Source organism: Diadema setosum, chromosome 4 (genome assembly GCF_964275005.1).
Source record: "Diadema setosum chromosome 4, eeDiaSeto1, whole genome shotgun sequence".
Classification (NCBI taxonomy): Eukaryota; Metazoa; Echinodermata; class Echinoidea; order Diadematoida; family Diadematidae; genus Diadema; species Diadema setosum.
The window spans coordinates 232561-249332 of NC_092688.1; the positions used below are offsets into that span (position 1 = coordinate 232561).

Below are 16772 nucleotides of genomic sequence, written 5' to 3' on the forward strand. Positions count from 1 at the left end.
GTAAGTATGTTCATACATGAGAAGAAATTGAGATGACGGTGAGAACTGGTGAGGGGCATTGATGTTTTTAACTTGTGATGGATTTTATGTTTGTTGTATCATGATAATGATAATGATGATGATGATGATGATAATGATGATGATGATGATGAAGATGATGAAACAGCATTTATATAGCCCCGTTTGTCTGTAGAAACATTCAAAGGCGCCAAGCTCCAACAATTTGTCACACATCATTCACAAAGTTGCTGGAAAAGATAAGTCTTCCGTTCAGAGTTGAAGGTATTGAGGCTGTCGCAATCGAAGCGGGACTGGTAGAGTTCCATAGACGTGGCGCAACAGAAGAGAAGGCTCTATCCCCATACATTTTTAGGCAGATATTGGGAACATGGAGAGTCAGTCTAGTACAACGTATAGTCCTGGTCGTCGCTGACTTACACTGATAAGTGCAGACACGTAGCCAGGAGACAAGTTATGGTATGAAGAGCTTTATAGGGCTCAAAGTAAATAATTCCCCATAGAGACGTGTGTTAAAATTCAAAATTCAAAAAATTCTGTAAAATAGCTGGGAGAAATGAGGTGTTTCATCTTCACTAACCTGGACAAGTGAGATATATCCTTTCATCCATTGAATTCCCAAGGCGGGTTCTTCGGCTCAAACTCTGTCCAAGGGTCCGCAAAGCCAGACTACGAGTTCTTTTCACTCAAAATATCACCTATTTTCTGTACATGCTCCCAATGAAACATAGTCCTTTCAAATCCCATGAGAAAAGCTTTCATCCTCCAACCAAAATGTAGTTTGTAGAGGAATTCATACTCAATTTCTGTAGCTATTCAGTTTTTTGCCAAACTGCATTATTGATTTTTAATTAATTTTTTCTTCATTTATTTTGGTATCTTTCGTACGAATTTGTGAAGGGGTCTGGGACATTCCATTTTATTATCAGGTGTGAACCCTAAAGTAGAGGTCATATTTCTCAATTGAGTTTTCAACATCATAAATGTGTTTTTGATGATATTTGCCCTTACATCATATGAGAAATTGCAGATTGAAGGGTTGTAAAGCTTCTCAAAGGGATACTTTTGAAAATGATACCCTTTGGGTTTTGGGTTGTTTTTTTTTTCAAAAATAAATCTTGCAGTGTTGATCAGTTCTTCATAAGATGAATATATAGATGCAGGTAGTTATCCTTTATTAAGGGGTTGTCATCATCACCTTATTGCCTACAAAGTACTGTACACTTACTTTGATTTATCAAACAAATTAACCTCATATATTTTTAACTGTTTCAGTGGTAGCCAAAACAAAGAAATACATTAAAATACAACAATCATTCAAAGTTGTGTGACACTGATGACTATACTATGTACTAAGATCTAGTACCACAAGAACATAATAAGAAAGCAAATTGTAGTTAAGTAGAGCTGGGGGGGTAGGGGAAGGAGAGGGGGAAGGGGGGGGGGAGGGAGGGAGAGATTTGACAGAATAGATCAACGTACACCGGCAGAACTTGTATGGGATGAATACTTCCCATTGACTTGTGTGCATTGCGTGCATTCTCTATAGGGCTCACACGGGTAAACAATTCCCCAGAGAGACGTGTGTTAAAATTCAAAATTCAAAAATTCTGTGAAATAGCTGGGAGAAATGAGGTATTTCATCTTCACTAACCTGAACAAGTGAGATATTAAAAAATATCCTTTCAGGACACCTACAGGTGTGAGCCCTATAACTTATAACATCTTTCAACGGTGAATGCTGCTGTAAGCCTTCTTACAAGCACCAAGAAGTTTGACCATAATTGTATCAGATTCTCACCAATACGTCGTGAGCTACATTGGCTGCCTGTGCAACGCAGAGTACAGTATAAGAACTTACTGCTTACTTATAGTATAAGTAAGCAGTAAGTTCTTATACTGTACTCTGCGTTGCACAGGCAGCCAATGTAGCTCACGACGTATTGGTGAGAATCTGATACAATTATGGTCAAACTTCTTGGTGCTTGTAAGAAGGCTTACAGCAGCATTCACCGTTGAAAGATGTGTGTAAGAGCTGGTGTGAGATCTACTGCACAGTCATACAACATTTTGGCTTGGATCTCATCTGGACCACTTGACTTGTTGATATTCAGATCTCTTTACTGTTTTGATACACCCTCTGGACCAACTACCAGATCAATTTATGGACATTGTGAGGTTGCTTTATCTGGAAAAGTAGATCCATCATCTTTCTAAAGAAAACTATTCATCTTAAAAGTGCACAATTCCTCAGTTTGTTTCTTTTCTTTTCTGTCAGTACACAGCTTGTTTCCATGTTCCAGACTGCCAGATGTGGTATAAAAAGGGGTTTTCCTATCTGAGACTTAGTGTAATAATAATAATGATAATAATAATAATAATAATAATAATAATAATAATAATAATAATAATAATAATAATAACAGTAATGATAATAATAATAATAACAATAATTCAATTCAATTCATTTATTTTCATACTTCTCTATTACATGAGAAATATTAGTACAAATTCTTTTACCTTATGAACAATGTGCAAGAACAAACAATATACATGGTAATAACACAACAATACACATTATTATTGTAATGATAACTGGTCGAAATGGAAATGGAAATGGGGTTGAACAAAAAGAAGTATGACGGAACCTACAAGAAAGCAAGCTAATATAATAATAATAGGCCCTAATAATAATGATAATGACAATAATAATTACAGTAATAATGATGATAATGATAATAATAGTAAAAATAATAATAATAATCATGATAATAATTGCAATAGTAAAAATAATGATAATAATAAAACTGATGTTAATAGCTTTTAAAGAACGTATTTCACACTTGTTAAGTATGTCAATGTGCTTTACAGACTATAATTACCCTGATTTATATATCCCCATAATCTTCAGGGAACTGTTTTCAGTGTGGGTCTGTATCAATTATGTGTAACCCAGAAGCCAACGCAACTATGTGTGTCTACCTGTATTTTGAACTTAAATCAGTACAGTTTGAAAAGGTGTCTGATCCAATGAAAGACATGCATGTTTCATCAATCTACTTGATACAGAGTACTTTGGACATGGTGTCATCCGTCGCCAACCTCGCAGCCAAGAGGGTGAGGCATGCATTGGTTTAAAACGACAGAGGGATAAAATGTAAACAAAGTGCAATCAGGTTATGGATGACTTAGGTGCCTACCATATCGTGATGATGTATGATGGTGATTAGGTTTTGCATTTGATAACGTTTGTAGGTTCTTGTAGACTGCAAAAATCCTTCTGTTTGTATGTCTTTTTTTTTATTTGTCGTAACGTTTTCGACTTAGGCAATTTACATTCATGTCCATAACAAACTTTCAGAATAGATACTTTCACACTGGTCCCTGGGAAGAATGACACCTAGTAAACATATTATGAAAAAAACACGTCCCATGTATTAAGTATTATTCACCAAGTACTCTTATTTATTGTTTGAGAACGAATACTTCCGAAGAGTATTTGAGACTAGTCTGGCATAGTTTTGAGTACTGATGATATCATTGTGGCATTGCACATTGACCAAGTGACATGAAAATCAAAACGTTGTGACACTTCTTATTCTTACAGTTGCATGATATTTTGACAACATTAAACTCCATGCGTGATCTCAACAATTATAACAAAAGTGATCGCGAGGTTTTTTGTTTGTTTGTTTGTTTGTTTGTTTGTTTTTGGTCATTCCCTTGTTAGGCTGTAGTCGAGTCAGATGATGATGAGGTGGATTTTACTCAGGTTGGAGTAGAGATCTTGGAGTCGGTCGGGTTTCTACAAAGTGCCCTCTTGGATGACGAGTCGCTTGAAGGAACTTTCACTGCAGAGTACATTGGTAAGCAACATGGCAAGCTTAATACTCTCACAATCAACAATGGTATCAAACAATCAGATACTGGTGAAAATTCACACAGATTCCCAGATCGACACTTTCTGTGAGTGATAATCAATTCTCAATCACAACGAAATTTCTCGCCATTCAGAATCATTAGATGGTACTCATATTTCGTCATGTTGGTTGCTGGAAGAGGCGATTTTCAATTTTTGTCACCAAGAAGATAAAACGTGTGATTCCGAAAATCGCTGACCCTTATCTTATCTTAGATTAAAAGAGCGATGTGTATCAAAAGATTTAGTTTTCTTTGATAAATTACCGTTATACTGTTCACAATCACCAGCAATTTATATACACGTGTTTCAAGTACGACTAGTTTCATTTCACATATTAAGCACTCTTACTGTCTGAACGTTTCTGTAAATTGGTTGTATGTATAAACCAGTTTTAGTCTTCTGATACAGTCAGTCCGCAGCACCCGATAATTCGCTCGTATTTATTCAACTCGTATGCAAGCAGCCCGCTCTAGGCTTGCATACGTAATAAGCTGCGTACGGGGATTTTGTCCTTGGTCTTTCGGCAACAAAAATACACCTTATGTTCACAAATTTGGTATCAAATTCAAGGAAAATATGTAAACTATTGTCACATGTTACTCAAATTATTGTAAATGAAAAATATCATAGCGTAATTTGAGCTTGAAAATTGATTAAAAAAGTAATTCGTGCAGTACACGTTCAAGACGTTCAAAAACTACCAGATTCACCTTGCGTCTCGATGAAAATGCTTTATTTGGTAGTCCATCTCCTAATCTTTGTATCCATGTAAATATCTTGACAATTTGTTGCTTAATCCGGTCAGGAACCAGTAAAATATACATCGATGTCAGTGCTGATCAGCTTGAAACCGTATCTCAAATCTCAAGAGTAAGCTCTCTCATTGGACAGCGCTTGCATTCAGCGCTTGCATACGTCATTATACGCTGCTACATAACGGTTTCATGCCACTTGCGGTTTCTTGGCACGGGTGTAGTTCAAGCGCTGAATGCAAGCACTGTCCAATGAGAGAGCTCTTTCGCGCCACTGTACACTTTGTGTGGAGCATACTTCCGGCTTAGGAGTGAATTTTACAGACATTTCAAAACGGAAAAACTAGTATAAATCAGGCTTGCGTCTCCTTGACTCCAATATATGATGAGCATCTAAGTTTCTTCTCTACGAAAAAGCCAAAATCAGAAACAACAGTTTCTTAATCCGGTCAGGAACCAAAAAAGAACTTTAGACGACAAAATCTTCCGTGAAAAGCAGGTACAATTTACGCAAATTCAACTGATTATATAGTCATGATAAGATCCGATGTTATACGCAAATTTAGTATCAAAATAAAGATCAAAGTCTGGAGAACAATTTACCGTGACTTGTAGTCATGACAAATGTATGTACAAGTCGCTACACTGTGAAAACCATAGCCCTATCAAAGTCTCGCAAAATCTCGCACGACGAGACACCTTTCGAACGCAAAGATCGTCAACGAGAGTGCTGAATAAATCTTGCCGGATCGGCTCATTAGCATACGTGCTGCGGACTGACTGGATAATTAAGTCAATATTCGCTCTCACTTTCGTAGAACTTCACGCAGCTTCAACAGACGAAAACAGCGACTTCGTCTATCGATCAAGGACCACTGACACCGAAGGCTCCTCCCTGGTTTCCATCCCATCGGAGAACCTTGAAGAGGGTAACCATGGTTACACACTACTAATGGCTACAACACTCTCACATGCGTCGCAGCAAAACATTAGAAAGTTTGCTTACCAGGCACTCTCTCTTCATTTGCTTTTCTTAAACGTGGAAAAATCAAGTGCAGCTTGTGAAGTCGACGGCTAATTTGTACAAATCATTATCACGAACCAGAGAGGATGATATACGCCGTAATACGTGTGACCAAACACTAATCGACCTAAACGACTTTTACGAAAAGTCATCTTCGGAGTGCTCTCTGTACGAGCTGGCTTTACTATAACATAAATGTGCATTTCTGATGTATACATCTGCCAGAGTATACTCTTGATTCGTTTTAAACGACTTAAACCAGATTACGTCATAAAAGTTATTTAGGGGCAGTGAGCTTGTGAATCGGTGGCTAATATCCAATATCGTACATGGTATATAATGTTTCCGTCTTTCGATGTGTTACTTTGGAATCATCATCCGATTTTCCGCCATTTTCATATTTTGGGTATCGCGACAGGATCACGTATCATCGTTGCGATTTTGAAGGGTGCTGTGGTCTCTATCATACCAAATATCCTGAATGTTGATGGGTTAGTATTAGTTTTCCCTTGTTTCGAGTCCTTCAAGACTATACCCACTGTAACCAGAACTTTGACTGTACTTGATGTAGCAATCTTGATGTTCTATGGGTCTAGTGTCTCGTATAAATTTTAATTACGCTTTTATCAAATATTTCATTTCAAGACATGCTGCCCATTGCAACCTGATGGAAAGAAACGGTTAATACACATGTTTGCAAGATGCATTATTACAGCCGATTCTGAGTATCTGTCCAACAGCTGCTGATCTGTTTCTGATAAGAATCTAGCATGGAAATGCAAATTCTTGTGTGGAGTAGGCCTACCATGATGATCTATTCTAATGTAGGACAGACAAACTGCGTTAATATCCATTCAACAAATCAAACAACTTCTTTACATAAATCGGCAGCAATAAGCACAAAGATTACTACAGTAAACGTAAGTCCAAGTCGCTTAAGTCAAAATGTGTTCGACACGAAATTCTCTTTCTTTTCATTTTGCAGAGAAACTACGGATGTGAACATCTCCTCGTCTATTCTTAGCGTTGAATCCAAGGGAATTAACACTGCATTCCTGAAAGAGAATATAACATTTACACTCCAGCATAGCGCAGAAGTAAGACATCAGTTGAATCATATTGGCTCCTTTATCGTTTGTCTACATCATTCTATTCCGGAAATTCATGATACGTAGGTCATGAATGCAGGTAAAACTTTTCCACTAAATATTGGGGAAAAAAATTAAGAAAAGACTGGGTTACCTTCCGAGATGAGTACTTTCTTATTCTTTTTGAGGTGTTTTGCTAAGTATGTTTACGTATGTAGTAATATCTATTTATTAATTTAGAATGTAACGAGGTAATTTGCGCAAAATATTTACATATTGCTTGTGAATAATCACATTGCGATTGTATATTTGTGTACTAAGCTTATGTGGACGTCTGGTCGTGTCAGTCTGTATGCGCAGGTGTAAGCATGCAGAGCTATTGCTGTTGTGGTGGTTGTTGTTGTTTTAGATCATTCTAGAAGTATCCGTGTGATCAATGTCATCATCTAAACCGTTATTTCGTCTGCGGATCATGTTTGACAGTTTTAATGTTTGAGTTATGTATATGTAATTGCAATTATTTGTTTTTCTTCGGGATACAAGTTTACAAGTTTTAGCAAATAAAAAATTCTTATACCAGTAATATAGGAGTATATAGAACGATGCAGGTTACTTATGGGTATCATGTTCATGAGATTGGGTAGTAATGTTTCTATAATACAAGGGGTCTTGCCAATAAGTGCCTCGTGTAATACAATGAGCAAGATCTTAAATGATATTCAGTTGGAAATTGGAAGTCATTTTAACTCTCTCAGGAGAGGAGTGATCCTTGAGAATCTGAATTATATATATATATATCAGCCAAATATGAACCAGGAGGTTCATATCTATAACAACCTCGCTGGTGTTGCATGCATGGGTCATTATGAAGTGAACTCTTATTCTCTCGTCTGGCTGATGCAGAAAAGTGTGATACTATAATAACTAGATTAATTTCTTAGACCATACTACACTGTGTTTTATGTATTTGGCAGGTGACTAGACCAGAGAACGGTGATTTTACCTGTTCCTACTTCATACCATCTCGGTAAGACTGGAGTCAAGTTTTCATTTGATTCCAAATCTGTCTGGCTTCAACATATTGATACCTTTATCGATTTTATTTTTGTTAAGTTCACGCGAATCTTTATTGTAAAATCTTAGAACATTTCTAACATCACCCCATCACCCCAATGGTGGAGACGTGTGGCTTTCAACCAATTATATGTATAACATATATTTGCTGAAGTGCAATGTTCTACTCAATGCTCAAGATTGCTTTGATAAAATCGGGGTAGAATTATCACATTCGGATATAAGATAAGAAAGTAACGGAATTTCAAAGTTTCACATGTTTTCGCTGAATACAGGAAAACTTGAAGAGGCAATGATGTTTGTGTTTATTTTGTTCGTTATTGTTCCTAGATTTTTTACACACACAAACACACACACATACACATATTCTGGACAGCATGATACTTCATTACATTTCACTGGGTATATGACCGAGTACAATGTATCAAAAGAACCAATATTATTACAATAAACCAAAATAGTTCTTGTCGGGTGTGATTGGTCTCGCAGAATTAATAGTTACAGAATACAGGGGACCGCCACTTGCTTGATTTCGATATAGCCAACTCGGGAAAAACAAAATGTATGGGTTTTGAGTTATGTCATCACTTCCAAAAACTTCCTTGCTTTGTACACACACACACACACACACACACACACACAGAGACACACACAAACACAAATAGAATTGAGTTCAAAATCATTGGGCAATGATCCAGCACCTTTAAGCTCTTTCCTTCCTAAAAAGTCCTAAAAGTTGTTGTATACAAAACAACATGCGAACTCATATCCCACTGGTTGTCGTGACAAAAAAGAAAGTCGAGTTAAAACCTCTGTACTGTTTCTAATAAAACCTTTGAACTATCATCAATTCTTCCCATTGTGCGGTGAATGCATGAGAAACTTGTAAGATATTGTCTCTCTCCGCCTAGCTATGGCTGGATTGCCCCTGGTTTCCATGACGACCCTCTGATCCCGTTGCTTTGACTAACTAACCTTATAACCTTGGCAAGAGGGTTTTACATAATAGGCTACAAATAAACTTACATTTCGTGCTTGGGATTGGATTAACGAGGAGATGTTACTTTTATCGCACGTCATACAACAAAATGCTGAATCAATGTAGAATTTGTCATTGCTGTGTTGGCGACTGATTTAAGAGATTTCGAAAAAGTCCTCGGTGCTAACGGTGTGTCTCAATCCAAACTGTAAAGTCAAGGCGTCCAGTGTTTCTTTTCAACTTTAGTGTGTCTGTAGATTTTCAACCAGGTGTGAAATACAAATGCATTCTGATGTAGAAGTGTTTCACTTTATGGGGGAGGATCTCACTGAAGATGATGAATGAATTATAATCATCGAAATAGGGAATGGGACTGACGTCACTTTTTATTTCACAAAACGTAGGCATACATAATCCAACGCTTGAGTCTTAATCTTTATCCGGATCAGGGAGGAATTCTCTACCGAAGGGTGTACGCGGATCATGGCATCAAGCGACGACCAGCAGAGTTTTTGTTCTTGCAATCACATGACTAGCTTCGCCGTTTTAATGACAGTCACTGACCTGTCGGTGAGTCAGTTAAACCATTCCAAACGGGAACCTGGAGACCTGTGTATTAAGTCTATGAGACTTTCAGAATTTAGTGATGGAATGAGTTAAGCCTAAATAGCTTGGGCATGACCTAGGTCTTTGGGAAGCAGCGTAAAACGCTAAAAGGCACTCAAAGACAAAAGGAAAGGGAGGGAAAAACGTAGGACCAAATTGGTTTTGAAATCAATGTGTTTTACATGAAATAATATCTTATGGTAAGCACAGTGTATCTGATATCCGGTATCCAATCAAGTGTCTCTCTAGAGTGTCAGTTGCTTCACTGTTACGTTTCGAGGATTTCTGTTACTCTAACATTATTCAACACAAAATCATAAAATAGTAGACCCTGCAGTTATATCTTTGCTTAACCAGTAGTTTATCAAAAACCAAGCCACCCTCCCCTCCCCACTAAAAAAAAAATTAAAAGAAATTAAAAAAAAATTAAAAAAAAATTGTTGCCCTTCAAACTATACCTATAATTACACAACATTAGTTTGAAGAGGCCCCATCCATTTCACGCTTAATCGCTCACGATAATGGTCTCCTGCACTCAATTATCTCTGTTATTTATTGAAAAAATACCATATATAACCTTACTACATGTTTCTGTATTATGTATACTGTTCAATTGTTTACGTGTATCTTTGGTGTAATGCTATTACTGTACTTGTTATTATTTGTCTTTGTGCTTTTGAAACATATATTCAATTTATATTTCATTGAATGTGGAAAGAAATCAAACCAAATCAAATAAAGCTTGATTCGGATACCGCATTCGTATCATTGATAATAGATAGTTTTGTATGTGAAAGTTTACTCCCACACATGACAGATATGGTATAGACGTCTTTGAAATTCTCAGAAAATGTGTTCGATGACATGTAGACACTGATGTGCTCTCTATGGCATTGGTGGAAAGTATATAGTGGATACTGCCTGTCGCATTATTCCCCATAGAATGATGTGACGTCAAATGTGAAAAGGTACAATCTATTAAACATCAGATATGTGCCTGTGAGGTTGATAGGTTAAGTACATCTCCCTCTATCTTTTAGAATGATAGTTTATTACTGGAGTCCAATGCTTCAAAATGTAACGTTGAGTAATCACTCCGTAACTTACTGTTCTGTACGTCACCCTTGGACTTTCACGTGTATCCCCCACAGCTGTCCCGAGGCAACGAGTTCGCACTGACAGCTATCACCTATACTGGTTGTGGAATATCCATCCTGGCTCTAATCTTTTCACTTATTGTTCTTGGCGTGTCCCGGTAAGTCAGATCTTATCTCAGTCGCAGTGATATTGGGATGTGATTTAACATTGGGATGTGATTGAACATATTGGTTTGGGGGAGATCGCCATACTCAATAGTGAGTTTTAGAAAATTTCATGAGGTACGATTTATACCCCAACGAGAATGATGTTAGTATCAAACAATCTGTTCAATGAATTCTGAGCAGAATCGGCGTGTTCTATTAACAAGATATGCGTCATTTAATGTAGTCTTGTGCCGTATTTCCCCAAATAACAATAACAGTGATTTCTTGAACACCTGTTGAAGTTCTTGATTTCCTCCATTGTCGAATATGTGCATTGTGAGGAGTGTCAAAAGCTTTCAAACATTTTCAATGTGGATGATGATAATCATCATTATGAAAGAGTTCAAATTAGTGATATTTACCGCACAGAAACGTTAGACATTGTACTCCTTGAACATTTTGAGCTTCGTGATATATTAAAGGGATGGTATAGATTTCGATGAAATTGAAATTCGGGTTTTAAAGGGATCGTATAGTTTTGGTGGGTTACGCCATTTCCTGACCCACTTCATCTGACACACTCTTTCTGACACACTTTTTTTGCCATTCATTTTGTACACGGGGCAGTTTTCATGAGACGGCCTCTGTTATTGGCAACTGTGCTAATGAATATTCATCAGCCTTGCGATAATTTTTTCATAATGAGTCACTCGGTCTGATTCTGTGTTTGTGATTGGCTTTTAGCTATTGACTTACGCGTGATATCGATCTCCTCAAGGGGGTCCATGACGATATCTGATTACCAGTGTGCGTGTGTGTGTTGAATTGCGTTTTAGTGCCAGTGAGTGTGGCATAACTTTTGCAGGTTTCCTGTCCATTTCTCTCTCTTTTTCTCTCTTTTGCTTTCGTATCATCTTATCTCTGTTATTCTTAGAGTACAATCGTACTACCACAAGTGTTTTCCCCCATTTTTTGAAGTGATTATCTCGTTTGCAACAATTTAGAGGTGAGTTTTTGTTCGAGTGTTTGTTGAGTTTTTTGATTGAACACGATGTAGATTATCTACGTGTGTGCGAGAACATTCATGGTACCCACTCGTTTGTTTCCGTGTGCATTTTTACCGTACAGTGTCTTCATCGTTCGTCTTCCAAGCAGCCAGTTTTCACCCTAGTTTTCCTCAACGTAGTTTTTTACCTCAATTTTTTTTCTTTTTTTTTTTGCGGTGCAAGATGTTCAGTGTATTTTTTCTACGGTAAAATGCCATCGTTGATGATCTCCGTGTATTCATTACTAGTTTTCCACCTCCGTTTCATTTTGTGTACAACTAACATTGATCTAAAGTCTAACGTAGTTAGCTACAAAGTCTGCGATGTCTGTATGCTGATGTGTTTTTGTGAGCTGGGAGTGACTATGGTGGGAATGATATTCAGGGTTTTGCTGTGGTTGAGATGATAGTGATGATGATCATAATGATTCTGGTGATATACGAACCCTTTTGATGATGCAATTTATTTCGTGTGACCATGACGTTGATCACTGATGATGGCGAGAACGACACGAGTAGCCTAGCCTAGGCCAAGGACGAGAGTGACACTGTCCACGGGGGCTGTTGCTCGCTCATGCACAGGAGTGGTCTAGACCTAGAGACCTGCATTTAATCAGTTTTTTTTTTTTAACCTTTTGGTTGTTCACTTGGGTTAGTGCTCCAAAAATTCGTTTCTCTAAAGAAACTCAACCAAAAGCTTGAAAATAAGGTTGCCTCAGGGCTATTCTTTAGTAAATATTAGATCTAAATGGCGATGCTAATTTAGTTTTCATTTTAAGAACTCGATTATATCCCATTTTCTTTGCTCATTTTTCAAATGATAAATTATTTAGAACTGTAAATTTACTTAAATTCTGATGTACTGCATTCACCATTGTAAAAATCAATAAAAAAGAGCCCGCTGAGCAGGTGTTTCATTCTATCCTTTTCATTTCCTTCCTATCGTGTTGGTTTCCTTCCTGTCACTTCCTTCTTTGACCCTGGACGGAAGAAAAAAAAAATCCCATCTTGCCATGTAAAGACAGAACACATACCATCATGAAATATTATGACATTAGAATAGTTTTAAAAGATTATGTAAGTCATCAAAATTCTTGTGTGTGAAAATAGATAATAAATAAAAGGTGATTTCTTACAAAGCAGTTCTTTCAAATGTCCAACAGCCTCAGAACAGCTTCGATAATGAAGCTAGTGAAATCTCAAAACTATCGTGGCAACAAGTGATATTGATAGGAAATTCTGACAAAAACTGTCACAACATTTGATGTTTAAATTTGTCTAGTTTTATTGGATTAGGTCATGAAACTATAAATGCCACCGATAAAATCACAATCGCTCTCAATTTGAACAGAGGCAGTAGGGTAGGAATGATTCAGCAAACAGCTGATTATTTATGCGTCGTATCCATGGGCAACTGCGGGGTAACTGGAAGAAGACGCACGAAGTTTAGACTTGAGTCAAGAACTATTATTTATTATCAATGTTTTATTCAAAACATTTTTTTTTTCTTTGGATTTCAAAAAAAAGGTCAAAATATTTCATATTACGCTTCTTAAATGTATTATGAATATAAATATGAAGAATTTTTATCGTGATTTCATGAAGAATTAGAATTATTATGAATATATAAATACTAGACGGGCTGAACAATGAAGTCTAATTTTGCCCCAAGAATTTGCAGCCCACCGTACGTGCTGGTGGTGCATTCCTAGCGTTCTTGCCGCACTCTCCCAGCCACGTGCAAGCATGCATGCAACAGTCACCAACAGTCACATAGAGTACATGTTTAGCTACTTCACCGATCTCACTCCTGATCTCTTGCAAAGAAAACCTTTACAAGTGTAGAAAATTCTCTCGAAACTAAGCCAGACATGAATTTGGAACATACATTACAGTGTCAAGACCTTTTCAGTGGACTTTGTTTTCGCTATTTGTCTGTTTAGCTCTCGAATGTACGACTTCTTACGTCCGATTTGTTTTTTACCTCACCACGTGGTACTGTTTTTTCAGCCCCATGCTTCCTCCATATGCACACATGTTGTAAACACACACAAGCCACCGGCACCGCGATCGAAGTTTGAGCGATAGCGATAACATGTGTGGAGCAGACATGCGGATTTCAGCACAGATGAGTAGTTGAACGTATCACGATTGTAAAACAAATATTTTTCTATGTCTCTGCCAATTTGAATTAGGTTATCTAATCATAGATGGATTACGATTTTATTCTGAAATAGATTAGCTATGGCAAGAATTTGCTTACATGAGAGTTATTTGATAACATTGCAAAATAAAACCCCCGTCATTGAATGGAATGTTCCAGAGCTATCTCGGGGGGGGGGGGGGGGGGGGAGGGAGGGGGGGGGGAGGGGGGGGGGAGCATGAATACCCTTCGCGTGTAGATCGCGCCGTAGGGAAGATCGCGCCCAAGTTCACTGCCGACTTACTAGGCAGGCACGAAGATTAGGCCAAAAAAAAAAAAAAATTGCTTGTTTGCCCTTAATTGCCAAAACCCAAGAGGGTCGGTAGGTCGGGTTTTTTTTTTGTTTTTTTTGTTTTTTTGTTTTTTTTTTTTTATATCAGGGTACCCTTTTTTCCATGTCAATGCACTCAAAACTCCAAGAGATTCATTCAAATTTACGTCTTGCTATATATAGGGCCCGGTACGCGAGGCAGAAACACTCACTGACAAACACTTATAACGTTCATTTTTGTTAAATTTTGCAAACAGCTCCAAAAAAAGTACCTTCCAGTGAGATTTTGGTGCCATGACAGCTGGTAACGGATGCTGCAAAAGTAGCCATCTTGTGAAGGGCTGCACACTAACCCATTTTTTCTGCCGGTCCGACCTGTCTCTGTCGGACCGGTAAATGCCCCGTTTTACCATTTTTTACAGGTCCGAACAGAAAATTTACCGGTCAACAACGACAACATTTTAAAAAACATTAAATGACTTGCAAACTTATTTCTTGTTTTTTTTATGGATGTACCCCCCCCCCCCCCATGTACATTTTACAGATTAATATTTCTTTTAAACTTGCATTATTTATTGCACAAGAAATTCAAAAATAAAGACAGGAAAAAATTAGAATGTTTGTTTGTGAATTAGTGTAAAATGATAATGAACAAAATCAGATTGTATCAAATGCGTTTGCGACTTTTTCTAAACATCGGCGCACGAACTTGCTGCGTAACCTGCTCTTGGTGGTCAGTTGGATTGCGATGATTTAATGAATTATTTTAGTTGTGATATTTTCTGATGCACGCGATACAAGGGGTTCTTTATTTTACTCCCGATAATCTCTTCGCATTTGTGCATGCGTTCTTGAAAGGTACACGACATGCAGGGCCGAATTCGCAATCCTTTTTGCGCCCATTTCCACCTCAAATATTAGCGGGATTGTGACGATTTCATAAATTACTTCGGCTGTAATATTTTACGAAGCACGCGCCAAAAGGGGTTGAAAATGCGTCCTTTATTTTTTCCCGATAAACTCTTCGAATTTCGTAAGTGCGTTCTTAAAAGATGTACCACACGGCCGAATTCATGATACTTTTTTGCGCCTATTTCTACCTCAAATGTCAGCGGGATTGTGACGATTTCATACTAGTAAATCACTTCGGATGTAATCTTTTGTGATGCACGCACCAGCTAGAATGGTTGAAAATGCGTTCTTTATTTTTCTCCCCATAATCTCTTCGCATTCCGTAAATGCGTTCTTAAAAGATATACGACACGGCCAAAAATCATGATTCTTTTTGCGCCTATTGTTTCCTCAAACTTCAATGGGATTGCGATGATTTTATGAATTATTATTCGGCTGTAATCTTTATGATGCACGGGCCAAAAGGGGTTGAAAATGTGTCCTGTATTTTTCTCCCTATAATCTCTTCGCATTTCGTACATGCGTATACGTCACGGCCGAATTTACGATCCTTTTAGCGCCTATTTCTACATCAAATATCAGCGGGATTGCGATATTTCGTTAATTATTTCGGCTGTAATCTTTTGTGATACATGCACCAGAAGGGTTGAAAATGCGTTCTTTATTTTTCTCCCGATAATCTCTTCGCATTTGTGCATGCGTTTTCAAAACTATACACTGCATGCTGGGCCGAATTCGAGATTCTTTTTGCGCCTATTATTGTTTAGTCAAATTTTAACGGGATTGCGAAATTTTCATGAATTACTACTCGGCTGTAATCTATATGATGCAAGCGCCAAAAGGGGATGAAAATGTGTCCTTTTTTTTTTCTCCCGCTAATCTCTTCCCATTTCGTACATGCGTTCTTAAAAGGTATACGACACGGCCGAATTCACGTTCCTTTTTGCGCCTATTTCTACCTCAAATATCAGCGGGTTTGTGGCGATTTCATTGATTACTTCGGATGTAATCTTTTGTAATGCACGCACCAGAAGGGTGAAAATGTGTTTTTTATTTTTCTCCCGATAATCTCGCCCCATTTGTGCATGCGTTTTGATAACCAACACGGCATGCAGGACTGAATTCAAGATCCTTTTTGCGCCTATTGTTTCCTCAAATTTCAACGGGATTGCGTTGATTTCATGAATTTTTATTCGGCTGTAATCTTTTATGATGCACGTACCAAATGTGTCCTTTATTTATTTTTTTCTCCTCTATAATCTCTTCGCATTTCGTACATGAGCTTTTGAAAGGTGTACGACGCGGCCGGCCGAATTCATGATCCTTTTTGGGACGATTTCTACCTCAAATATGTAAGCGGGACTGCGATGATTTCATGATTTTTTTTTTCTCCCTAGTATTATCTCTTCACATTTTGTGCATGCGTTCCTAAAAAGTACACGGAAGGGCCGATTTCGTGATCCTTTTTGCCCCTATCTTCATTGTGAGATCATTCTGAACGAATGAAAATATTCATTTGTGAAATGACTGTGTAAAATGAAACTGAACGCAATCAGATCCATTTACTCTATCGCTGAATATCGAATATGTTTTTACTTTTCTAAAAATCGACACAAGTAAATTAATTCTAACAT

The 16772-nt window shown here is 37.6% G+C and overlaps 1 protein-coding gene across 1 annotated transcript in view; it reads left to right on the forward strand.

The window, feature by feature from the left end:
• LOC140227100 (uncharacterized) overlaps window positions 1-16772 on the forward strand; it is a 46175-nt gene that overhangs the window by 19886 nt on the left and 9517 nt on the right. The window contains exons 12-19 of the mRNA XM_072307528.1: window positions 3088-3135; window positions 3749-3884; window positions 5511-5621; window positions 6135-6207; window positions 6702-6813; window positions 7779-7831; window positions 9307-9427; window positions 10615-10718. Coding sequence (XP_072163629.1) covers window positions 3088-3135; window positions 3749-3884; window positions 5511-5621; window positions 6135-6207; window positions 6702-6813; window positions 7779-7831; window positions 9307-9427; window positions 10615-10718 — 758 coding nt within the window. The remainder of the gene's footprint in view (window positions 1-3087; window positions 3136-3748; window positions 3885-5510; window positions 5622-6134; window positions 6208-6701; window positions 6814-7778; window positions 7832-9306; window positions 9428-10614; window positions 10719-16772) is intronic.